The 26,887-nt window shown below is 45.9% G+C and overlaps 2 protein-coding genes and 1 long non-coding RNA gene across 13 annotated transcripts in view; 2 read left to right on the forward strand and 1 right to left on the reverse strand.

Annotated features, from left to right (window-relative positions):
• The window catches only part of MYNN (myoneurin), a 107,117-nt gene that overhangs the window by 67,538 nt on the left and 12,692 nt on the right, over positions 1-26,887 (forward strand). The gene's annotated exons all lie outside the window — the stretch shown is intronic.
• Positions 1-26,887, reverse strand: part of LOC307217195 — a 114,446-nt gene that overhangs the window by 5,676 nt on the left and 81,883 nt on the right. For 3 of the 11 annotated variants that reach the window (XR_013839414.1, XR_013839415.1, XR_013839416.1), the window contains 2 exons: positions 25,983-26,174; positions 21,479-21,788 (listed from right to left, as the gene is read on the reverse strand). This is a non-coding gene — a long non-coding RNA (uncharacterized lncRNA). Of the gene's footprint in view, positions 1-2,558; positions 3,465-5,539; positions 5,629-6,788; positions 6,890-9,839; positions 9,950-19,584; positions 19,890-21,478; positions 21,789-25,982; positions 26,175-26,887 lie in introns of those variants that run through there. The other 8 variants (XR_013839407.1, XR_013839408.1, XR_013839412.1 and 5 more) reach the window with 7 other exon arrangements.
• On the forward strand, positions 6,837-26,708 carry SAMD7 (sterile alpha motif domain containing 7; the record flags this gene model as incomplete). Its single annotated transcript, XM_079978362.1, is given in 10 exon segments — positions 6,837-6,939; positions 8,070-8,196; positions 9,602-9,738; positions 18,396-18,474; positions 19,530-19,784; positions 19,786-20,198; positions 21,551-21,603; positions 21,605-21,676; positions 23,835-23,945; positions 26,006-26,708. Coding segments are annotated over 10 exon segments (1,623 nt in total). The 3' UTR covers positions 26,279-26,708.

A 26,887-nucleotide genomic window follows, 5' to 3' on the forward strand; every position in this document is an offset into this window, starting at 1 on the left:
GGACCAGACTGCATGTGACATGAATCACAAGGTTTGACTTGAGTGCATGATCCCTTCCCTCCCAAAATAGATAGTCCAGCAAGGCCTATCCAGATCTGAATCCCTTGATTGGGTTTAGGGGGACTTTAGCCCTTAGCCACTAGCTGTGGCCCTGGTCTCCCCCCCCCCAATGCACATTGTGGATGAAGGAGAGTCCTGAGGCTTGATGGGCCATATTTTGCTCTCAGGCCTGAGGTCCCCCACCCCTGACATAAAAGGAGCCCAGCTGGAGTGGGCCCACAGATCTACCTAGTTTAGCATCCTTTTCTCAAGAGCTGCCTGCCAGATGCAGCTGGAAGCACACAAGCCAAGCATGAAGTTGACACTCCTCTTTTGCTCTCTTAGCAGGAAGTGCCCTGGGCAGTATTGTAGAGCAGAGATTCTGATCCTTCTTTTTCACCAATGAAGCAGAAGGCTAAAGATTTTGTTGAACTTTTTGAGAAAGGGTTTAAGACACCTTAAGCATGTTCAGTGATTTGAACTAGGTTTATTGATTGTGCTGAGCAGATGTCAGATGCTGTCCCTTTCCATAGTTTTAAGTGAAATGTGAATGTCCCTAGAAACTAAGAAAATGCCTTGGCACTTTTGAAAGATAAACGTTAAGGAAGCAAATGCAAATACCGTATTTTTTTGCTCTATAAGACGCACCCGACCATAAGACGCACCTAGTTTTTAGAGGAGGAAAACAAACCAAAAAATAATCTGAACCAAATGTTGTTGAAGAGGCTTTGCGTTGCTTTTTGCTGTTCTGGCTTCAGCAAAAGCAACGCAGCCTGCATTTGCTCCATAAGACACACACACATTTCCCCTTACTTTTTAGGAGGGAAAAAGTGCGTCTTATAGAGCGAAAAATACAGTATATGGAAAGCAGGTCTGGCACAGCAATAAAGTGCAATGACCAGATCTTCGGACAAAGGCTGGTGTTTCAGTACAGATAGTCAGAAGAGGATGTTTGAATAAAGTGACCTTTAAAAAAAATTAGCCACAGGAAAGATCCAAGAATGATAAAAACTGGATTTTAAGCTCTTTTGCAGCAACTCTGTTGCACATGCCAACCAGAATGCCACAATTAAGGCAGACAAGAATTAACCTAGGGAGTGTAAAAAAGAAACAGAAAAGCACGCAAGTCCTGCTGGGCTGTTAAGAAGCAATTAATTCAGGTCTCCAGAAAAGCTCATCTGTCTGACATTCCCACCCACATGTATGTTTGAACTTAAGAGCATTGTGGTCACTGTTGCCAAGCAGCTTGACAAAGCTTACCCATTGTATCAGATCCCAAGTACCATCTAGAATTAAATAAGGTGACTGGAATCAGTAATGGGGGTGGAAGCAGAGCAGTAAACTGAAACTCAGTCTCAAGAAGATGAGGATTTTGTTGGTAGCTATTTGTTCAGGAAGATGGTTTTCAAGATGTCTCAGATGGGACTGCACTTTCCCTAAAGGATCAGGTTAATAGGGCTGGGCGTACTCCTGGATCCAGCATTGACACTGAAAGCCTAGGTAAGCTTGGTAGCCTCTGCAACAAAGAACCACTTGCATCCTCTCCCGGGTAGAGATAACCTGTCCACAGTCATACATGCACCAGTATAATCTAGGGTTGACTGCTGTAATTGAAGACCATTCAGAAACTTTGGTTAGTTCAAAAAGTGGCTAGCTCAAAAAGTTGGTTGGTTCAAAAAGTTCAAAAGGGGTGGCTAATCTGTGGCCCTCCTGCTGGATTACAATTCCCACCATCCCTGACTTTTGATAATGCTGGCTGAGCTAGTTGGATGTTTGAGCCCAAGAACGCCTGGAAGGCCAGATGCTTCATACCCCTGAGCCAGGCTGTTGACTGGGACCAGTTGGAAATATATCTCCCTAGTATTGAAAGAACTTCTCTAGGTTCCACTCTGCCTGCCAGTGTATGGTGGTGGGTTTGCAAAACTACTGGCTTCATTTCATTATTTATTATTTAGTCGCTGCTCCCCCAATTGCAGCAAATATTATGTGTGTGGAACCTGTTTTAACTCTAAGCATATCTGATAGTGGAAGGGTAATGCCCTTCTCTTTGCTGAATTTCATAATAGTTTCTGTTAGGAACCAGCCTAAGTTCCCTGTTTTACCAGGCTAGAGTCTACTGAACCTTGGCTCACAGCAATGACTTAATCAATCTGTGCTGGAGCTAGAAGGCCTCTATGCCTGCTGATGGCCCTCTGATGAGTTCCTCGCTCTCACTGCCCTCCAATCCCTGCACTCTCCACAGGATGTGCAAAGCATCAGACCCATACCAGGCATGCCACCGCAGTCCATGAGCATAATGCATAGTATTCTAGGGCTGCCATATGTCCAGATTTTCCTGGACACTACCGGGATTTCAAAGACATAAGTGATGGCCAGGGGGAATTTCCTGAAGGCAGCAGTTAGCCTGAATCTTTTGCCATTTTCATAAAATAAAAAAAAAGCTTTTTGAAATATGGCAACACTAAGTATTCAATTAAGTTTTACTCATGGTATACCCGTTAAAATTAATGAATGCAACTAAGTTAGGTCCATTGATTTCAATGGGTCTATGTTGGGCAAAATTTCATTGAATGCCACCTTGTGGTTCAGTTAGATGCATTCCAAGATGGCATGTATGCATGGAGCACACTTAGGACCGCATTATTATACTAGCAGCTACGTTCTCCTGAATGAATCTACAGGGCCCAAATTTGCATAGCAGCCTTTAAGGACAGGGAACCAATATCAGCTCAAGTACCACATTCTCATGTGGGCAACCTTTTGAGTGCCTCACGGCATTGGTGGGAGAGGCCAGAGGAAAAAGAAGGCTGAGCAATGGTTGTTACTCTTACAGACTCATACAGTAATTTACATTTTACACCCAAACACCTGTCCATCCTCAAAACTGACCAAGCAATAGGCATGATGACATTTCAGCACCACTTCCAGCCAGGTAAAAACTCCTGAAGAGGGCATGGTGCAGAGCCAGTGAGGGGCGTTGCCAGGCAGAGAGGTCTGGAGAGCTGAATTTGGCTTCTAGGCCTGACACTTCCCTCCCCTGCTTTAGGGAGTCAGGGGCACATGATGTCAAAAATTGAGGGCAGGCCTAGCATCATCTGGCATAACAGGTGACCCAGTAGATTAATCTTCTTATTAGAGAATGTTTGATTACAAATCCAAGGTACAGGCAGTGAAGCAGTATGCATCATTCCCATGCAAATCTGGTGCACGCAGAAGAAGTTTGAGCAAGTACATTAATAGTAGGAAGTGGCATATAACAAGGTATGCAGGTCTTTTCTGGGGAAGGTCAAAGCCAGGCTTCAGTTAGTGAATACTGTACTGAGAAAAGGGAGATCAGGGCAGAGTTAGCCTTGCGTGGGCTGGGCCAAGTTGTCTTCAACTGACTGCAGCCTCCAGTTATATGTCCTTGGCAAGGGAATGCTTCTCTGAAACCAGACAAGGGGGTGTTGTCGGTATTAATCACCCCAGTTCTAATTGTAATGTGTCAGGCTACCTGGAACAGGTAATTTGACCTGTCCCTACATCTCACTAAGAAATGGATAACTTGTGAAGAGGCCCTTAGCATCTCAGTTCAGCCTGAGAGGTGTTAACTAACTGACAGGGAGAATTAAAGAGTAAACTGTGAGCTTGAGCAGTATAACCATCTGATCCGTCTGTTAGCCTCACAGTGTGCTTAACAGCACTTTAATCTTTCCAGCCCAACAGGATAAGTAATTATGGGGCAACAGACCTGTCATGTGGCAGAAGTAAACAGCTTCTTAAAAAATCAGTTGTGGACTGATAACAGTCAGAACAATTCTGATCATTTTTCTGTAGCCAAGTGCATAATTTCAGGAACCATTCAGATTTTCAGAGGACGCACCAATTGCCTTAAAGACTAACACCAGCTTAACAGGTTAAATGTTAAAATAGGTTTATCAGCTCAGTGGAATGTGCTACTTGTAAGTAATTATGTGTTGTTTTTTTACAGCCCTCCTGAGAGATGGTCTGGGAGAAGGGCCTGTGATGTCAGAGTGGGGAGGGCTTAAACGCAGGGATGAAGGCTAATCAAGATAAATTGAGTTTGTATTTAAAGCAAAGTCATCGTTAGTTAAGAGTTTTTTGATGGGCTAATCCCAATGTGTCTTAAAAGCCAACCAAGCGACACAACCAGCCTGAAGAAAAGATCCACAGCGAAGTCACAAGCTCTTGGATATTAATACAATCTTGCCCAGTTTCAAAACTGAGGTCTTGGCAATTGCTGTAAGTATATACAATGGTTAATGATCGTAACTTATATGGAACATCAGGGTAATAAAAATGCCAGTTGTTTTAATGTTGCCTGTTGAGAAAGTGGTTGCTTTACATATGGAACCTGGCGCCAGAAGTAATGTTCAGATAATCATCTAATATTTATGAATAATTGACAGTAATTTAAAATTGTTATTTGCTGTTATTGTGTTTGAGTTATTTTTAATCTTATAAATGGGATTGGCCAAATGTGGAAAGGCAGGGGACAGATGTTTTAAACAAATAAAGTAACAGCTTGTTGAATTTATATTTCTAATTTTTAGCAATGCTGTAATTATCTCTACATGGTGATGCTATTAGTGGGGTACAAGACAAGCAACCTTTCCACAAGTCAGTTAATTTTGAATCCTTGGACTGGATCATGACAAATTTACATCCCATTGATTGTTATGTGTCTACTGTAAGCATTATTCAAGTCTGCATTCAACCCAATTAATTTAAACCAATGTAACTTTACTAACTACAGAAGCCATTTAAAACCAAGAACTCCAGCTTATGGCTTGAGGATCAATTTGTATGAATTGTATTTTCCCCTGCTTTTTATTGTAAATCACCCTGAGTACTTTGTTATAGGATTGTATGTGAATACACATAATAATAATTCAAGTATTTTTCTGAGAGAAGGCATGAATGAGGTTGGGATAGGTGCAGAAGTAAGTTCTGGAGCTTTTGTTAAAGGCAGCATATTCTCTGTTGATCCCCATGATCTTACAGGGAATTTGCTGAAGAAGCTACAGTACTTAAAATCTCTTTCCCATCAATCTAAACACAAGAAAAATTACTCTGAACCTCTCTTACCTAATCTACTATAGCATGCTATGATACTTGGATTCACTCACTCACTTTCTGTCTTTGGACAGATCCACACCATACACTTAAAGAACATCCAACACACATTTAAAACACATGACTTCCCTTAAAGAATCCTGGGAGCTGAGGCTTGGTAAGTATATGCAAATTGTAGTTCTGGGATGAGAAAACTACAATTTCAAGAATTATTTGAGGAGGAGCCATGTTCTTTAAATGTATGGTGTGGATCTGCCCTTTATCTTCTACTTCCTGTCTTTGATCAGCATTAGCTCCCTTTTGTTCTGGGAATACACCAAATTCATTATCTTGTTCACAGCAAGGTTCCTTTCCCAAAACATCATCATCATCATCATCATCATCATAATAATAATAATAATAATAATGCCTCCACTGTACTTACATTATACCAGGGCTGATGGGAGTTGTAGTCCAAAACAACTGGAGGGCATCAGGCTGGCTGAACTAGAGCCACAAAGATTGAACCTACAACTATATAAATACAAAGCATGAGTTAGCACTTAAATATGCTCTCTTGCGCTAAAGATTCTAAAAAGGTTTCAGAGATGGACCTTGGCTATACATATAAAACTGAAAGTTAATTGAAGGGAAAAGAGTAAGCATTTTCAACAGTAGAACATATGTCACCAGATAAAGAGCTTAGACTTTTGTTTATTTTAAAAATCTGTTTCTTCAACCCTCTGCACAGAATGGACACACACACTTTTGGGCTCTCATAACATGATTAACTGTATGGAAGTGCTTTTAGTCCATAAAGATTCTGCCCTTCCACCCTTTGCCTAATAAACCAAGACAGAATTAGCACTAGGTGAGTGGTTCTGCCTGCTGCCAAGAAGGGTTTGCTGAGGGTAAAACTCTAAAAGCAGAGATTAACTTGTCTTCATCCCTATAATGTGCTGTACAGTCCGGATTTACGGAATAGGATCAGCAGAGAGTCCTACACAAATGCAGTCTTGAACAGCTGGTGCATATTCTTTTACACAAACCCAGCTTCAAGGTTCTTAGCTATTTCACAGTCCTTATCTGGAGGGGCCATAGCTCAGGGAAGATCCCCTCGTCTGCATGCGTAAGGTTCCATTTTCAGTACCTACCATCTGTACCGGAAAGGACCTCCAAAAACTGGAAGTCTATGAGAGACCCATGCCTGAGACCTTAGGTAGTTGCTGCCTGTTGGGCTAGATGGCCCAGTGGACTGGCACAATATAGTCCGGCATCCTGTTTCCCACAGTTACCAACCTGAGGCCTATGGCAAGAACAAAGCTTGGAGAGGAACAAACCATAAGCGCTGGTTCACATGTAACACTAAGCCAGCCTCTCATTTGTTTCTTCACAGCTTTGGAAAAAGGAGCAGTCTAATACATGCAATTTGACCAGTGTGCAATGCCAGCCTGCTTGTTTGTTCAAGTTCCTGTTACCATGACAAGCACACTGGGTCTGAAAATAACTTTTCATATATAGATGGTACCTCCAGTATTCTTAGCTGATTTCATTCTGGCAGGGCCTGGGAGGTAGTCCTTCAGATAAGCAGGACCTGTACAGTTTTATATTCCTCTCATGTATCATTGATATTTACAACATATCTGTTCTATCATAAATCATGCTTTCTCTTTTATTTTTCTCTCAGCTCGTACCAGTTTCACCAATAACTAGTGGAAAAGCCATCTGCATCCCTCCATAACATGACTCCTCGAGATCACATGAGAAAAATGTCAGTCCTTGGGGAACAGGGAACCTTGGAAGACAAGCATTTATACCGGTTAGCAAGTGGTATGGCAGCAGGTGGTAAGATGGAATACTGACCAACATTTCGGCCCAAAATGTATCAAAGGCCACCCATTTCTCTAGTGATCCTCTTGTGTGTTAAGATCAGCAGAAGGGCCCCTTTTGGAAGTTCTACCACCCCTAGAAGTGAGGGGAGGCAGTGGCCTGGGAAGGGGTAGCTCCTAGGTTGTGAAATTCCCTCCCCAAAGATGTGCCCTCATTATGTAATTTCTGTTGCATACCCTCCAACATCCTACTGGTCAACACTGGGACGCTTGTGGGAGCCAGCTGATTCGCATTAGAAGACCAAAAAATTAGCACCATTTGGTCCAGCACTCTGGCGTGAGGCAGGTGATTTGTATGAGAGCATGAGACCAAAAAATGGAACATTCCAGGATCCAATCAGAAGTGATGATGGCTTCTGTAATTCTGGGATGTCCCACTCAAATTGGAACGGTTGAGGGGTATGCTATCATATGTTGAAGACAAACATCTTTACCCTGGCTTTTAACACATGAGATATATGTTTTCAGGACCCATCCTAATTTTGTGACTTGTTTCAATTTTTTAATATTTAAGCTCAAACTATTGTCCTGGGACCTAATGGTGAAGAGTGGGTAAAAAATAGAATAGAGATAGATGATATAGATAGATAGATGAGATAGATGATAGACAGATAATCAAATCAAATCAAATCGAATAGAGAGATAATGAGAGAACTTTGGCAGGTTGATATTGAGAGCAATGGCTACCATACTACTCCACCTAATTAAAAGTTTCTCCACATTTCATTATAAATTCACTTATTATTATATGTGTAATTTATGGGTTTATGTGCAGTATCACACTGATATCTGTTGCACAAGAACAATATCTAAGTGGAAAAGTGGGAAAAATTGCAAATTCTTTTACTGATTGCAATTAATCCCATGAAATACCATTTATATGGCAGCAAAATATTTTGTCATCCTATTTTTCTTCAACTTTTATTAATGTTAGATACATTTATCAACTGAATTTAGCAATGGAATTCTTAGAACCTTGAAATAAGGGGATGAAGATACTATTTCAGATAATTTTCGGTTTGGACTCTGATTTCTGGCATCTATGATGTATATTTACTCAAAGATACATGGTCTGATTTGTGTTAGAATTGCGACAGCGACAAGAGATTATAATGAGAAACCAGATGATGGCAGTAAATCCACAACTAATGGGAGCAGGTCAGCAGAGAATCCAAGCCATTCCTACACAGTTTGAGCCTCGCTTCATGGAAAGGTATTTCTCTTTCAACTGTTAAAAGAGGCTTTGTCTATAAACTATTAATTATGAAGGAAAAAACACATCCTCTGCCTGCAGCTATCATAATGCTTAAAGAATGATTATACTAGTTATGGATTATGAGAACTGTCATCCAAAACATCTGGAGAACACCTGGATGGAAAAAGCTGACCTGAAGACTAAACTAAGGTCCCATCTGCACCATATATTTACAGTGGTATCATACTACTTTAAAAAGCATTGGCATATCCAAGGAATCATGGGAACTGTAGTTTGTTACTAAGAGTTGTCGGGAAACCCCCTCCCCACAATTTATCTTATAAAGCTACAATTCTCAAAATTGTTTAACAATGAATCCCTCTTCCCAGGAAGTGCTAGGATTGGAAGCTCTGTGAAGGGAGCAGGAGTATTCTAACAACTCAGTGCTAGTGGTGGTTTATGTGTTATTGTTACTGAACTTGCCCTTTATGGGTGGTGGGTAAGAAATGTGAGTCTGGCATACTTAACATAAATTAGCCTTTAAATATGCATTGGTTTTCTACAGAGTATAAGCACTGGGTGGTAAAAGAACGGTCTTGTTTGATATCCACAAGTTATTGTATTAGTTGCATAATATCTAAGCATAAAATAGCATATATTTGATTGGCAGTTCTAAAAATGCTTTAAGCTTTCCTGGTCCTTTCTCCACAGACTCCCCACCCCCCACCCCCCTTTGTAAGCTGTGGCACTGTCTCTTTCTACTCTTATCATGCTCTGTCCATCGGCAGGCAATCTGCTCATCAGTAGGGGCAGTGGCTCTGTGAAGTGTTTATTATAGCTGTATTCCAGGGCTCTGGATTAACCATAGGCTGTCTGGTCTATTTTGCCAATTAAAGTAAAGGTAAAGGTACCCCTGCCCGTACGGGCCAGTCTTGACAGACTCTGGGGTTGTGCGCCCATCTCACTTAAGAGGCCAGGGGCCAGCGCTGTCCGGAGACACTTCCGGGTCACGTGGCCAGCGTGACATCGCTGCTCTGGCGAGCCAGAGCCGCACACGGAAACGCCGTTTACCTTCCCGCTGGTAAGCGGTCCCTATTTATCTACTTGCACCCGGAGGTGCTTTCGAACTGCTAGGTTGGCAGGCGCTGGGACCGAGCAGCGGGAGCGCACCCCACCGCAGGGATTCGAACCGCCGACCTTTCGATCGGCAAGTCCTAGGCGCTGAGGCTTTAACCCACAGCGCCACCTGCGTCCCTATTTTGCCAATTAGTGTGCCATTTATATGGCAGCAAAATATTTTGCCATCCTGTTTTTCTTCAACTTTTATTAATGTTAGATACATTTATCAACTGAATAGCTTTCCTCTACAGTAACTGCTGCAAAGATGTCCCTGCCTTAACCAGATACTTCTCTACCATCCTAGAGATTTGTTACCTTCAACTGAGATGTTGCCACCAGCTGATCCCAGGCAGATTCACGTAGCTTCTCACCTTGGCCCTTCGGTTCCACAGCATGCCACCATGCCAAACCTTTTATCCAACCGCGTTTACCAAGGGGCAGGTAAGAGACAATGATGGCTGGAGCATTCTCACCCATCAATAACGGTTGTCATAGTGCTTGGCTGGGGAACTTGTGGCCTTCCAGATGCTGAATTACCGTACCTCTGGTCACTGGCCATGCTGGCTATGAATCCAAGGAATATCGCAAGGTGACACAAGCCCTGAAACAGTTCCTTCCTGCCCACATCTTCCTCTACATTGGGGGATCAAGACTGGGAAAAAACTTGTAAGGAAAACCAGCTATTGCTACATGTAAAAATGAAAATGAAGGCAGCTTACATCTTGCTTCAACTCTATGATTTTGTGATTCAGAGCTACTGTTTAATACATAGCTGCAAAGCTATGCACATGTCATCAATTAGTAAATCAGCTTGTGTACCCCACATGGTACTTCCCATGCACAAGTGGGAGGTGTCAGTGGGCCCAGCAAAGCACCATCATTTGCAGAAGTACAATTTTTAAAGAGAAAAAACCCACTAGCCCTCCAGTCAGTTGTTGCTTGTCCAGCCATCTGCAGGTAGTATGCCCAATGACTGAGCATGCTCAGTGGATATGGACTACTGACTGACAGTTGCAGAGGGGGGTTCAGAAACCGAGGTGGGAGGGGGAATGGAATGGAATAGAGGAGGCTGGCTGGAACACTAAACAGGACCACACCATAGTGCAACATTTTGCTGCAGATCCCATTTGTAAATAACATTAGCAGATACGATGAAATATTAAGAACACACTGTCCAACAACCAGAAACAACACCCTGAGAGTTAAGAACCATGAGGGGCTGGACCATGTGAAAAGGCTAGACTGCCATCTATGGGTAGAGATATTAAATACACCATAATCTTTATTACAGGCTGTGGGGAAAGGATGTGCCATGTTAACAAGCAATCAGAATCTGGGTCATTGAGACAGTCCATTCACATGCTTGGAATTCTTCAACTGTCAGACAGATTCCAGAACACATATTGTCAGGGGCTCAGGAGCAGAGGCACAGGGAAGAGGGGAGATGGAGAGCGAAGGGGAAGAATCCGAGGGGAGCGTAGGAGAAGAGGACAGTGGACCGAGGGATTCCATGAGCCTCTCCAGCGAATCGGAAGATTCACAGAAGGGGGCGCCAGTGGCCAGGGGTAGGGGGTTCCCAAGGGGAACGCCCCAGGAGCAAGGGGGCAGCAGGGACTCCCAGAGCAGTAGTTGGAAATCAGGACCAGCTTCCCCACCAGAGCAGAGTGGGGGGGAAGAGTCCCAAGGATCGGGGCCAGTGCATTCCCCACCAGGGAGAGAAGATAAGGCAGGGCTGACCACGCCTCCATCAGAAAGTCGGACAACGGAGGAGAGGTCAGATCCGGCCAGTGTCCCGGAAGAGGGAAGCAGTGACCGAAGTAGTGTAACGGTTAGGAGAAAGGTCACTGGGTTGGCGCGAGAGGCAAGTTCAAATGTACAGGAGCGCGGGACAGCAGAGAATGAGGATTGGGAACCGGGTCCTAAAGCCCGCCGGAGGGAGGGGGAGGAGCTAAGCGACTCAGCGTCGGAAGAGTCCAGAAAGGGCAATGCCCCAGCGGGCAGGAGGACCCAGAGGAGGAGAGAGCAGCGTAAAAGGTGGAGCAGGGCTAGGATCTTAAACTGGTGTCATAGGGGAGGAGACTCAGACGGGACTTCGCCGATCTAGGGTTTAAGACGTAGGGCTGTGCGCTGTGGCTTTGAAATGGAAACTGAACTTCAATAAAGACTTTTGTACATTATCACAGCCTAGCGTTGGTCCTCTGTGAGCTGGGACCTAGAGGCAGCTCTGACAGTAAGTCCCATCTCAATAAAACCTCGCAACGTGAGTGGACGCAGCGAGGGGCGAAGATTGGTGCTTTGCGAGCTCACGAAAGCAGCACAAGATGACTACCGAAGAACAAATGGCAGCCCTGCAAAACGCAGTGACACAACTTAACGCAGAAATACTAGCGTCCAGGAAGAGAGAAGAGGAAGCAGCTGCTGTCTGCAAGGATCTGCAAGCCAGGTTGGAAACGTTGACTAAACAGGGGCTACCGGGAGCCAGACCAGAGGGGATTGGGCTGGGAAAGAGAGGAGGCAGCCTTGTGTCTCATTTCGATGGGAGTCTGCAGCATTATCCTAACTTCAGAGCAGACGTGGTCTTTGCGCTAAAGTTACTGGAGAAGGACTTTAGAGATGAGCAGGAGAAAGTAGGCTTCATACTAACTCATCTCCATAGAGAAGCTAAAGCGTGGTTGCGCAATCTGTGGAGAGATAATGATCCAGCCCTCCAAAACGCGAATGCCTTCATTAAGGCAATGGATGCTTGTTTTTTATCAGCGATAGATGTAGATGTCGCCAGAAAAGAGATACATGGATTGCAACAAGGCAGAGCCACTGTAAGGCAATATCACTCCCGCTTTTTTGCATTGGTCAATGCGCTGGGATGGGAAAAAGATTCAGCGGCCGTCAGGGACCTGTTCTGGGAGGGGTTGCACGGGGCTGTGAAAGACGAAATTGCAAGGGGGGAGAGACCCCAGAGCACTCAAGAAGTTGTCCAGAGAGTGCTGACGATTGGGGTGCGTCTGGAAGAACGTCCTTGGAGCAAAGACGAAGGGCGTTGGGGACGCACGCCAGCGAGAGCACCTCCCTTCTTTCCCAGGGACTCAGCGCGCGCTCAATCCACGCCTCCACTGGGAGGGGGAGAGGAGCCGATGGAGATAGGTGGTGCCAAGGCTCAGTCAGCAACCAGAGCCCTAACACCGGGAGCAGTCAAAGCGAAGCCTCCTAGAGGGAACAGGAAGTGTTACATCTGCGACAGTGCTCAGCACATGGCAAAATAGTGCCCCCAGAGGCTCCACAAGCACACTGCAGCCTCAGCAACAGTAACAGAAGCAGTTCAGCAGAGAGAACCACAGCAGGGAAACGACGAAGTCTGGCTGGAAGCAGAGCCACTGGGGCCCAGCCAGACGAGTCAGTGAAGCAGTCCCCAGGAATCTTACAGCCCACAGACCCCCTCCCACCCAAACCAGTGGTGCAGCTCACCGCAACACTCCAGCTTCCCAGTGGGCTCACCATGGAAGTCCCTATTACCATTGACTCTGGTAGCAATGCAGACTTTATAGGAGTGGATTTCATCAAGCAACATAGCATAGCGCTCCTGCCTGCCACGATGCCCCTGAAAGTAGTGACAGTCGACGGAAGAGAATTGCTGGGGGGACAGGTGGTACAACAAACGCCGCCAATGGTGATGCGAATTGGAAATCACCGGGAAGTCATCAGCTTCAATGTCACCCACCTGTCAGACACGCCCATAGTATTGGGCATGAGTTGGCTGCACAGGCACAGCCCGGCATTGGCATGGTACCAACGTCAATTGACCTTCTGCTCCTCCTACTGCGCAGAACACTGCATCATGACTAACCAGGAAGACGAGGGGCAAGAGGATGACCCACAGCTACAACTGGGCATGCTGCAAGCGGTACCCGACAAGTACAAGGCGTTTTTGGAGGTCTTCTGCGAAAAGGAAGCGGACAAGCTGCCTCCCCACAGACCCTACGACTGCAAGATCGACCTCCTGCCTGGGGCGACGCTGCCGACTGGAAAACTGTATTCCATGTCTGAAGACGAACTACAAGAGCTCAGGGAGTTCATAGATCACAACTTGAAGCGGGGATTCATCCGGGAATCCAAAGCAGTGGGGGGGCAGTCCTGTGTTCTTCGTGAAGAAAAAAGACACGCCCCAAAAGAGGTTGGTAGTTGATTTCAGAATCTTGAACTCGAAAACCAAGCCCACGGCTTTCCCGATGCCCAAAATCGACGACTTGCTCGCGACGGTGAGGAAGGGACGCATCTTCACCAAGTTGGATCTACAAGGGGCGTACAATCTTATACGCATGCGGGAGGGCGACGAGTGGAAGACGGCCCTGTTTACGCCCTTGGGCACCTATGAATATAGGGTTATGCCGTTCGGTTTACAAAATGGCTCCCACTGCTTCCAAGCCTTCATGCATCACGTGTTAGCGGGGCTCCTCTACAAGAAGTGCGTCTGCTTCCTGGACGACATTCTGATCTTCTCGGAATCGCAAGAGGCTCACGAGAGAGATGTCAAGGAAGTCCTGCAAAGACTACGGGAGCACAGACTTTACGCTAAACTGGAGAAGTGCCAGTTTGACATGACGGAGGTGGATTTCCTGGGCTACAAGCTGTCCGACAAGGGAATCGCCATGGACAGCGCCAAGGTACGCTCGGTACTGGACTGGAAAAGCCCGCGCAATCGGAAGGAGGTCCAGAAGTTTGTCGGCTTTGCCAACTTTTATTGCAAGTTTATCAAGGGTTTCGCTATGCAGACGGCGGCCATCACGGACACCCTCAGCTCCAAGAAGAAGAAGTTCATCTGGACGGAGCAGGCGGAGCAGTCTTTTCAGAAACTCAAGCGTCTCTTCGCTTCCGAAGAACAACTACTACATGTGAACCCCAGCGGACCCATGAGGGTTGAGACGGATGCCTCCGACAGAGCTGTGGGGGCAGTCCTGTTGCAGCAAGACCCGCAAGGGGACTGGAGGCCGTGCGCTTTCTACTCCAGGAAACTCAGCAAGTCGGAGCAGAACTACACCATCCGGGACAGAGAGTTGCTGGCCATTCATGCAGCCTTCAAGGCGTGGCGGCACTTCCTCATCGGAGCCAAACACACAGTGCAAGTTCGCACGGACCATAAGAACCTGGAGTACTGGCGCACGGCGCGGTTCCTGAACCAGAGACACATCCGCTGGGCGGAGTTCTTTGCGGATTTCGACTTCAGGATAGAATATATCCCCGGAGACAACAACATCATGGCTGATGTGCTATCCAGGAAGCCGCAGTATCTGGAGGAAGCAGCACCGGTAGCGGCCAAACACATTTTCGCACCTAAGGCGTGGGCATGCGCTTCGGCCACCGTGGACCTGGAAGCAATACGGCGCGAGCTGCGAACGGATTCCTTCGCACGATCCAAGATGGAGGAGGTGCGCAGCGGCACAGCGAAGGACGACGAGTTCCAGATACGCGACGGACTGCTCCTCTGCAAAGGGGCCATCTATGTGCCGGGAGACGACCTCCGCGCGAGAGTACTGCAACAGCTACACGACGCACCCAGCGCCGGGCATTTCGGCAAGGACAAGACGGTGGAATTAGTAGCCAGAGACTTTTGGTGGCCCAAGATGCGGGGAGAAGTCGCGGATTACGTCACTAGGTGCGACACATGCCAAAGGGCCAAGCCAGTACACAGACCGCCGGCGGGACTGTTGGAACCGCTACAGACCCCGTCCGAACCGTGGGAGAGGGTGGCCTTGGACTTTGTCACTGATCTTCCCAGCTCGAGGGGCAAAACAGCAGTACTCGTGGTAGTCGACATGTTCACCAAGATGGCGCACTTCATTCCTTGCGCGAAGGTGGCCACAGCGGAACAGACAGCCAAGCTGTTCATAGACCACGTGTTCAAGGTGCACGGCCTGCCACGGTCTATCCTGTCCGACCGGGGGCGCCAGTTCATCTCGAGTTTCTGGCAGAAGCTGATGGGAATCCTGAACGTCAAGGTCAACCTAGCGTCGGCAAGACACCCGCAGACCAACGGACAAGCGGAGAGGGTCAACGCCATCATGCAGCAGTACCTGAGATGCTACGCGAACCAGCAGCCCTCGACCTGGGTGGACTACCTACCGCTGGCCGAGTTTGCCTACAACAACACGAAACACGTGTCCACGGGGGTGACACCGTTTTTCGCCAACAATGGGCGACATCCCAGGACCTTCCCGGGCTTAGAGAAAGAGGGGGAGGGGGAGCCGCAGGGAGCAGAGGCATTGGCAGCGGAGTTACAGGAGGTCCACGAACAGCTCCGAAGGCAGTTAGAGCTAGCAAAACACATTTACAAGATGCAGGCAGACAGACACAGGAGAGTTGGGGAGGACATACGGGTAGGGGACTGGGTCTGGTTAGCAGCCCAGGCAGTGCCGGCCAGATCCTTAGCTAAGAAGAAGCTCGGACACAAGCAGCTAGGCCCTTACCTAGTCGAGGCACAGATCAACCCAGTGGCCTTCCAGTTGACACTACCGGAGGGATCCAGAATGCACCCGGTCTTTCATAGATCGGTGCTCACGCCCTACAAGGTACCTCACAGGTTTCAGGCGCCAGGGACAGCTCCTAGCCCGCTTAGAGACGCACCCACGACAGGGGGGTCGCCGAGGGCGGAGCCGCTCAACGAGGTCACGGAGATTTTGGACTCAAGATGGGGGGAAGAGGGGGTTGAATATCTCCTCGCAAGGGAAGGTACCCCGGCCAGCGCCAACAGCTGGGTACCGTACTATGCGGTGGAGGAGCACTACCTCAAAGACGAGTTCCACGCACTTTTCCCACACAGGCCCATGCCGGCGGACTATTTCGACGAATATCTTTTCACACCCACACTTTCAGCCAGCACGTTCCGGGGTTTCTCTTCAGATGAGGACACGGCGCCGGAGACTAGCTCCCCAGAGGGGTCCCTCTCAGGGTTTGGCACAGGCGGCTCTTATTGGTGGGAAGATCAACCTGAAGTGGGGTGGCGCAGAGAACTGCCGAGCGGGCCCGCGCACGCAGCGTCACCCCAGGCGACAGGGGGAGAGGGAGTCATGGACGTGTTGGGGGAGGATCTGGGGTTCGAACACACCGGCAGAGAGATGGAAGCTGAGGAGATCGACGTCGACGAGCCCGTTGAGGACTGGCCGGATCTAACCGGCTGGAGGCACACCGCGGGGGAAGAACTGTATCCTGCACTCACCCCCACAACACTGGAGCACCCAAAACCCACGCCAGAGGAGGGGGGAAGGGGGGCTTCGAGGGGGGGGATGGATGTCAGGGGCTCAGGAGCAGAGGCACAGGGAAGAGAGGAGATGGAGAGCGAAGGGGAAGAATCCGAGGGGAGCGTAGGAGAAGAGGACAGTGGACCGAGGGATTCCATGAGCCTCTCCAGCGAATCGGAAGATTCACAGAAGGGGGCGCCAGTGGCCAGGGGTAGGGGGTTCCCAAGGGGAACGCCCCAGGAGCAAGGGGGCAGCAGGGACTCCCAGAGCAGAAGTTGGAAATCAGGACCAGCTTCCCCACCAGAGCAGAGTGGGGGGGGAAGAGTCCCAAGGATCGGGGCCAGTGCATTCCCCACCAGGGAGAGAAGATAAGGCAGGGCTGACCACGCCTCCATCAGAAAGTTGGACCACGGAGGAGAGGTCAGATCCGGCCAGTGTCCCGGAAGATGGAAGCAGTGACCGAAGTAGTGTAACGGTTAGGAGAAAGGTCACTGGGTTGGCGCGAGAGGCAAGTTCAAATGTACAGGAGCGCGGGACAGCAGAGAATGAGGATTGGGAACCGGGTCCTAAAGCCCGCCGGAGGGAGGGGGAGGAGCTAAGCGACTCAGCGTCGGAAGAGTCCAGAAAGGGCAATGCCCCAGCGGGCAGGAGGACCCAGAGGAGGAGAGAGCAGCGTAAAAGGTGGAGCAGGGCTAGGATCTTAAACTGGTGTCATAGGGGAGGAGACTCAGACGGGACTTCGCCGATCTAGGGTTTAAGACGTAGGGCTGCGCGCTGTGGCTTTGAAATGGAAACTGAACTTCAATAAAGACTTTTGTACATTACCACAGCCTAGCGTTGGTCCTCTGTGAGCTGGGACCTAGAGGCAGCTCTGACACATATGCATCTTTCACTTTTCTTCAATGCAATACAAAATATACATTCACTCTTCCTCTTAGCAAACATTTCTATGCCATGTAACATTTTTCAAATAGTTCTCTCTCGCAAGATTTGGATTGAAAACTGGCAATGCATGCAGACCTCAACTGTGGAATCTGGTGGCCAGTGTGCTCCACTAAATTATTTTATGCACCACAAAATTCACAATATTCAGTGGGGGTAAGGGTGGGAAAAACCACTTAACTTTTGTGTTTAAATGCCACAATCCAAACAAGCACTTAACTTGGTAGCAAGTTCAATTGGAAATCAATGGGACTTATTTACAAGTAAAATGTACTTCACATTGTGGTGCCTGTTAATAATGTCAATCTGGTGAGGAACTTAAGAGCATCAGAAGAGCCCTGCTGAGTAAGGCTAGTGGCACACCTAGTCCAGCATCCTGTTCTCACAGTGGCCAACCAGATGCCTGTGGGAAGCCTGCAAGCCAGACATGAGTACAACAGCATTCTGCCCACCTGTGATTCCCAGCAACTGGTATTTAGTGGCCAGGGAAAATGCTCCTTACCAATGTCTGGGTCAGGACTTTGAGAGGAAGACAGCAGAGCTTTTTAAAATTTTAACTTTTTTAAGTTTTAAGATTTCCCCATTGCAAAGCCCAGGAATGAAGCCCTCATTTAGGGCACTGCATGAGATGAGGCTGTAAATAGCAATGCTAGGGAAACTGTGGTGTGACACAGCCCTTGGCAGCAAAGTGCCAGGAAGTTTGCTAGATAGTGAACGAGTCTGCAACTGAAATTCACTTGCCCTACTTCTTTTGCAGAAACCCGAGGGTTTTTTAAAAATGCACATCACTGCATGATTACATGTTGTAGCTATTCTTCTTTCCAATAGCTGCCCCTTCGTTTGTTTTGTGTGCATTAATCTGCATTTACATGACGTAACTATTCAACTAATAATATTTAACCCTCTACCTTTTTTTTTTTTTTTTAGGATATAGTTTCCTCCAACCAGAATCCATGGAAGCTGTAACCAGACGGCAGGAATTGGTTCAGAAACAAAATATTGCCAGGTAGAGTAATTTCAATAGAACTTGGAATAATAACGGGGAAAGGCAGGCCTCTTAGTTTTTCTGCTAGTTTTCTTCACTGTCCTACTAGAGTGAATTAAGATAGTGGGCACCTAAAACATTTTGACACTTACTCATACTTCACACTTGGGGCTTCCTGGCAGGTTTTCCACAGTCAGCTGGTTGGCCGATGTGAGAACAGGATGCTGGACTAAATGGCCCATTGGCCTGATCCAGCAGGCTTTCTTATGTTCTCCTTGTAACCTGTTTGTTCAGTATTTATCCTGGTTTGCTTGCACAAAGTTTACATGGTGTTTAAACTATGTCTTGTCTTTACTGAACATTTCTTCTGATTTGTTCATGGGGCAGTTATTCATCTTGATTTGCTTGTTGGGTGCTTACATGCCTTCTTGTTACTCATTTGTTCATCCCACACATTTCTGAGCATTTTCCCAACACTTTCCTGGGCTTTTTTTTTTTAAAAAGTGAATTTGTTATTCTTACAATGACAGCACACTTTAACTGCACAACCCTAAAGTTCCAGTATGGACTTGTATCCCTCCTACAAAAGTAGTGGCAGTCTATCCTCAGTATGAAGTCAGCTAAGCAGTATTATTGGGTTTGTGTGCTGGAATTGGTTAAGAGTTTCAACATGACTGCTCTTCAGGCATTCAGTATGAATCCATGAAGGTGCTCTCAGACACAACTGGGCGATCCTGCCCCCTAGACGCTGAAGAATATATCAGCCATGCCCCCTGGCTGACATGGTCTGCATTAATCTGAAGGGGGCTCTATGCACACTGAGCTTCCTCCATGGGGAAATGAAGCATGCTCAGTTGGGAAGGGGGCATGTAAGTTGGGTCAATGTTCAAGCATGAGAGCTACTCTTTGTTTTCCTGCTTTGGTGAAGTGATCATGTGATTGCCTAACCATATGCTGAGCTCACATGAACAGCTGCATTATATAAAGTGGCTCTCTCAAGGCCTCAGGCAGAGAAGGCTAAATAGTCCATCTCCTTTTATGCATTCCTCATTGCTTGTACCATGTTCATTGCACAGGATGGAGATGGAAATGAATGCCATTTTCCAACAAAAAGAAATAGAGAAAGCTCACCGCAAGGGATTGTTGGGGCTGGAAGGCCCCTTTCTTTATCACGGCATGCCGGCTAGCCCAGTTGCTTTCAGAGGGAGGCACAGGGTACCCGAAGGCCATCTTCCTAACGATTTGTACGTTCATCGTACTACTCTTGACGAACTTCATGGCAACACCATGGTGATGGCCACCAGCCCATACCCACCCGTCAGCACTCTGCAAAGAGCCTGGCAGAAGAGCTGGGAATCACAAAGTCACCGAGTGTAACACCAATGGCATCAAGAGCCAAGCAGAGGACAAGAGCATAGACCCTTCCTCCGCAACCGCTGAAGAAGAGAAAGACGGCAAAAAAGAAACAGAAGCAGAGTTGCTGAGCAAGCATGAACAGAACAAGGTCCAAGCAGAGCCTTCTGCTGCAGCCACCAAAAATGACAAGGAATACGAGCATGACTTGAGAAAACACTCTGGCAGCCATGAAATGCCCAGCGAAGCAAATGGGTGCAGCAACGGAAATGAGAAAGATCCCAACAGTTCTTGCACAGCCTTTGATGAGAAGTACACTTATCCGTCAGCGTTCACATTCTCTGCTCTGCCATATGGCTTCTCTGTACCCAGCAACCCACTGCTACCATCAGGTAAGTTAAATTTACCTGCATTTCACACTTTGGAGACCTTCTTTAAAAAGTGAAAAGGCAAAAATGCACCCGTTTTCTGTGTTTAGCACTGAGCTGTACATGGGTGCCTGCTTTTTCAAAAACTCACCTGAAAGCCATGGACATAGCCAGGATTTAAGTTGGGGTGGGGGGCGGATCACCCACCTATCATCCTCCTCTGTCTTGCAGATTCGGAATGAAATGTCTCAACAACAGTTGTTTTAAATTTTATTTTGACCCCATGTGCTCATAAATACCTGTCAAAATCTTTCTACAATTTCTACTTTTAGTTAAGTATTTTTATCTACTTGATGGTGGGGCAGCTTGCCCCCCCCCCCCGGCTATGCCCAATGTGAAAGCCTTAGGAAAGGACCCATAGGCTGCATTCCCTTCTGAACAATCTTAATGGGGGGGGGGTGCTAGTGGTAGATGGGAGCAGAGACAAAAGGTAGGCAGAGCAATAAATGTAAATTTTACCTTTTACAGTAGGTTAGTTTCCACCCACTCACACATCCCTCTCTGTCCCACCATCCAGGCAAGCAGCGGGTATTATCCTAATTTAAGGACATATTCCAGCCAGGCATAAACTCTCAAGGAGAATGACCTGGGGAGAAGCAAGTGGTGGCAGCAGCGGCGGCGGCTGGGGAAACAGGTGGCCCAAGGTTCAGACAGAGAGACCTGGAGGGCAGCATTTGGCCTCCAGGCCAGAGGCTCATAATCTCTGGAGTGTGGGATGTAGAAGGGAATGGCATCATGACTGGAGAATGTAGGATGGAAGGACAGGTAGCAACATGCAGTGCAATTCTGCCACTATCAAGAACTAAGCTTTTTACCAATAACTACAGGAAGCTTTCTTTTTAAAAAAAAGTAATCTATTTTTTTTCAGGAAATCTAAATTCTGTGTTAACATATAGGTTGTGTGTGAAATCCATATGCATGGAATCCATAGGTGATAAGGAAACAATGGTGATACAGAGTACTGTCATGGATAAACTAAAAGCTGCACCCGAAACTTGTGTGCAGTGACCCATTTTATTCAAAGCATGACCAGAAAAGGGGAGGCAGAACCCTGGAACCTGAGGGGCTCAAAAACAGAAGTCAGGAGAAGAACTAAGTCCCCCTCCCCCGTCGTCATGCTCTGCTGCAAATCATCTTGTTCCAAGATTTCTCTGAAGAGGAGAAACGGCTGTTGTGGTTACTTTACACACAGCTTCAGTGTAATATCTAATTTAACCCCTAGCATACAACATAAATTCAAAACCTGCACGTTAAGATTTGATTTGCTTGCCACTCACTGAATGCAAAAACTATTTTTTGCTTCCATTCCCTCATAGCCACTTCCAGCCTGATTCTGAATGGAGAAGACATTTCTGCCATTGAAGATATACCGCCAAATATGGACTGTTGAAGATGTATACAGTTTTATCATCAGCCTTCCAGGATGTTCAGACTATGCACAGGTTATTGCAACAGCTGATATTTTCTTAATGGGAATGATGGTTCTTGGAGGCTTGACTTCTTTTATTTAACCAACAAACTTCACTAACAACAAAAAGAACTCTGGTGTAAGAACTGTAAGGAAAAGGAAGAAAAGCGTAGGAAAATCCACCTGCATTCACTTCTCATAAGACTCAATGGGAGTTACAAAAAAGCTATTTCCTTTCGGCCTCTCCCTTCCTAAACTATTCCCCGTAAGAAATAATATAGGTTCAATTCAGGTAGTCATAAAGATTAAATAATTGTTTAATCTTCTACAAAGGGATCTATCAATGGTTTTAAAATATGAAATTGTTGGCTAAGGTTCAGCCAAAAACAAAGATGTTTAAGTCTCATTGGTTTCAGTGGGAGTGTGAGAAACAGGCTTGCCCTCTGAAATTCATGGGTCTTAATTTAATCCAGGTTTTGCGGAGTTGTGCCCCTACATTTTTGTATATTTTGATTAAAACATATTTTTTTTTAAAAAAAACTACTTAGAAGTACTTGCCATGGAATAAATGTTCCAATAGTGTGAAGAAGAGCTAAAGCTAAAGCGAAGAAGAGCTAAAGCATTATTTACATTGGCACAGCAAATGATCAAAGAGTACCTGATCGTTAGTAAAGCTAAGCAGGTCCAGACCTGGTCAAAACCTTGGATGGGAGAGTAATAGGAACTCCATGCAAGAAGAGCGTTGAATGGCTGGGGTAGCCAGTCTGGTACCCACCAAATGTTGTTGGACTCCAGCTCTCATCAGCATAGTCAATGGTCAGAGACCATGGAAGCTGCAGTACAACAATATCTGGAAGGCATTACATTGGCTCTCTCTGGGGTAACTAGGGAACCATTGGCTAAATTCCTCTCTGAGGGATACCTCTAATGGACACCAACCAAGAGGCACAGAGAATGAAATGCCTGTGGCAAGAAAATGTATTGGTAGACTACTAATAAGATGCTTGCATTGCAGGGGGTTGGACCCTTGTGGTCCCTTCCAACTCTACAATTCTAGTAGAAGTTGTGAGCTGTGGCATAGCCTAGCCACCTCCATTCGCTCACTTCTGAAAGTGACACTCCAGGAAAACTAATTGTTGAGATTTGGATAGGTTACAATTTAAATCCAAAACATAAACTAATCAGTAAAATTAAGTTATTTTTTGGCTGTCGGTCTAAGATCTTCCACATCTAAAAGTGGAACTTTACCTATCAAAATCCAGTCAAAATGTGTGGGATGTGAAACACAGGAACAGTCAATTACAACATTCCTAGAGTGTACATGTTTAGACATGGGGAGGGATGTTTGTCCAGCCAGCAGGTAAACTTCCTGTTTCCCTCTGAGCTGGGACAGACTTCCTCCGCGTGTGACTAGAGGTGGGTGTGGCCTCACCTGTGAAGGTAACGACAAAAGAACAGGGCAGGGGCAGCCATCTCTCTCTCTTCTCTTCCTTCGAAGAAGCAACATCTACTAAGCTAAAGATGCCCTCTTGGCTCCCAGCCAAGAGAGGACAAAGGAACTATCTTCTTATAAGATAGATACCAAATGTATATTACTTTATTAAGCCTAAGTCTGCCTTTCTGGGATCTGATGTGAACAGAATGTGAGTAAACCCTTTTTATACTTTTGTAAAGGACTGTGTCGTGTCTTGTATTTTAAGAGGGAATAAAGGGGGAATTACCAGAGTGATTATTATAGAGGTTCTAGCGAACCTGAGCAAACGCTACTGTTGCAAACTTAAGATAAAGGGGAATGTTTTACTCTGCTGATATTTTGGGAACTTGTTAACACAAGTTGGATAAGGATATAATCAGTCAATATATCCTCTCCTGCATCCCTGTACATTCCCACAAAATAAAATGTTCCGGCACTATTTCTACTCAGACTTTGGTGAATCTCTGAGTGTAGAGTTGCACATGTATAGGGACAGCATTTGGAATACTTTTCTACAATACCAAAACTCTGGATTTGGCACACTGATGAAATAATTAAAAGGGTGCTGTTGATTTATCCTGGTGACTGTGATGTATCATTAAACAAATATATTTTCCTCTAGTTAGAGCATGTTTTTGCTACTTTTGATTTGGTAATTGCCACAATGTGGAAAAATTGAAAAGTGTTTTCACCAACCACATTTTCCTTTTTGTTAAAGATATTTAAAGATCATGCCATTGATGGAGAAACCTTACCGCTACTCACAGAAGAACATCTTTTGGAAACAATGGGATTAAAACTTGGACCTGCATTAAAGATTCGGTCTCAGGTACAGCCAGTAGACATAGTGAAAATCAAAATATGGAATGAAAGATGTGTTCTAGAAAATATGTGTATGTCTAGCATTTTCACTCTCTTGTTGTGGCTTGTGTTGAGCTCTCTGCCTGACCCCAAATGATAGGCAGGAAATTATTTCTGTAACATTTTAAATTCACAACATACTCTGCTGTTTAAAAATGTAACTGGACATAAGACTAGACAGATCTGCTTACTGAGAATATGGAGGGTATCTTAGCGATATCCACATCTGGCTCAAACACTGAGATGCATGCATCTCCACAATAGGTTTTCAGGATATGATTAAAGAACAGCTTCTATGCTCTTGGTTCATTGTTTCCACACCCAACTGGAAGTGCAAAAGTGGAACAAGAGACCCAGAGAGTCACTAGCACAACATGAAGTTCAGAATCCAGTAGCATTCCAAGACTCACAAAATAAGGCTGAAACTGCCCTGAATGTTAATAGCAATCATAGCTAGAAATATTTAACCTAGAGACTGAAACATCACTGAGTGTGCATTGCAAAGCCAATGTTGGAATAGTTAAAATTAGTCCAGTCCAGTAAAATTGACCCAAAATCCCATTTACAACATGGTTAACAATAAAACCATGTTTAACAGATTATTACAACTGGGAAAGGTGCAGGATGTACAGGATTTAGAGCGAAAATCCAATATGTCTCCCATCTATACAACACAATGTGCATGTTGTACAGTATATGCCAATGTCATCAACACTGGCTGTGTGTATGTGTGTTAAGACTGCACTCTAACTTTTATGCAGCACACACATTTGGTAGTCCGCATATGATTAAACTGACTTCCAAAACCAAAAAAGAGACGTGTAAATGTTTTTAAAAGAAGCAGCTTCCCCCTTTCCTTCCTTCCCCAGACGAGTAAAATATTGTTTACTTTAGCCTTTATTTCTCTGGCTGTTCTTTTAAAGAAAAAAGGTTAATAAAAATCCACTTCCCTTTTATCTATACAAACAATTAAGATTTAGTGCAAGTCCATCCTACATACCTATCTTCTGTCAGTTTGAATTAACCTTATTGGTCTTGAAGTACTGTTGTTTTTCATTTTAATCACTGTGCAGCTCTTATTGTTTCCTCAGCTTCTCTCTCCTTTCCTCTCTTTAACCTTATCTGATCAAATCCATGACTTGCACTATAATCCATGATTTGCACTATATTACTGCATGATAAATGGCAGTACTTGCAGAGAAGAAAAACACTGAACTATTAAGCAGGGGTGAAGGAAGGGGGTGTGGTGGGGACGGTCTGACCCGGGTGTCACCACTGAGGGGGGTGACAAAATGGCGGGTGGCACTCACCGCGGGGCCTGCAGAGCACCCGAGCCACGCGTCTCTCCTGGGAGTGATGTGGTGGCTTGGGTGCCCGCAGGCTCCACACTGCCCCAAACAGTTTTCCCTCCCCCTCTCCTTCAGCTGTAGGGCGGCTGAGTGGGAGGAGGCAGGCAGACTCCTCGGAGGCCCCAGGGAGTGTTCTGCTTGCTCCGCCGCTGCTATTAAGTGCCACTTTTCCTTTTTCAATATAAATTGTGCCAAAGCACTTCAGCCATGCCTAGATTTGGAGGAGAGGGAGAGTCAATGGAAGACATCCCTGATTAATTTACTAGTCCAATTTGCTGCCATGAAATGGCTGGATCACCCAGACCTAGAAGGCCCAAATAATAATAATAATAATAATAATTTATTATTTGTACCCCGCCCATCTGGCTGGGTCTCCCCAGCCACTCTGGGCGGCTTCCATAAAAACCAAAAATACACTAAAATATCACAGATTAAAAACTTCCCTGAACAGGGCTGCCTTAAGATGTCTTCTGAATGTCAGGTAGTTATTTATTGCTTTGACATCTGATGGGAGGGCGTTCCACAGGGCAGGCGCCACGACCGAGAAGGCCCTCTGCCTTCATGTCCTTATCAGTCCTGTGGACAATTTGCTATAGAATGTATGTGTAAAGTTAAGCTGGGCATCAAATGTAATCATTATTTTTAAAAGTAATTACTGTAATTGCTTATCTCTCTAAAGGTGTCCCGGCGTCTGGGCAATGTATTCTACATGATGAATCTTCCTTTGTCCATGCCCACTCCATCTGCTGCGGGCAAGACTTCTGAACCTCCTCCAGATATGCCATTGCCTCTTCAGTGCAACAGTCCTCACGATGCTCTGACCAGTCCTTGCTCCCAGGACCCTGAAACTTCAAAAACAGTTGAACAGATTGTTGCGGAAAGCAGGGAAAATACGTCTGATGTAGTTGGAGCTCAGACTGATTTCCAGATGATCAACTACCAGAAAACTTGAAGCAAGTGACACAGTAGAACAGGCATTATAATGAAGCCAGTGGATTTGTAAAAAAAGTTTAAACTTTGGAAATGTGAAGTAACCTGTGTTCACTACAGTTTATTAAATTTATTTTTTTAAAGAACTGAAATCTGTGCAATTTATTTAGTAAATACGAATGCATCAAGGGAGTTTTCCTAAGTTCCCAATAGGAACTTTTATGGGAAGCTTTGTATACTGCTGGCCTCCTGCTCCACTGCTGCCCTTAGTATTCCTGGGGCGTGTGTGCTAAGGGCAAGTGGGAAGAGCTATAGATTCTCCCAGGATGATAGTCCATCAAGTGGGTTGCAACTGTAAAGACAGGAGGCTCTGCAGATATTATACTTGCTCTCTTCTTGGTCCTCTAGCTATTTTGTTGGACTGCTGACAGGGAAAACAAAACATTATAAAAACAGGATGGGTCAGGGAAAGCCTGGGCAAATAAGTCTTCATGAGGCATCTGAAGCAATGAATAGATGATTTGCTCCAGAAGGATGTGGAATCCTTTGGGAGATTGCTTGGAAGAATATATAGAGAAGAATGGACAAAAAATCCCTCCCTCCTTCTCATTAGCAGGACCTTACATAACAC

Source organism: Podarcis cretensis (genome assembly GCF_951804945.1).
Source record: "Podarcis cretensis genome assembly, chromosome: 5".
NCBI classification, from domain to species: Eukaryota; Metazoa; Chordata; class Lepidosauria; order Squamata; family Lacertidae; genus Podarcis; species Podarcis cretensis.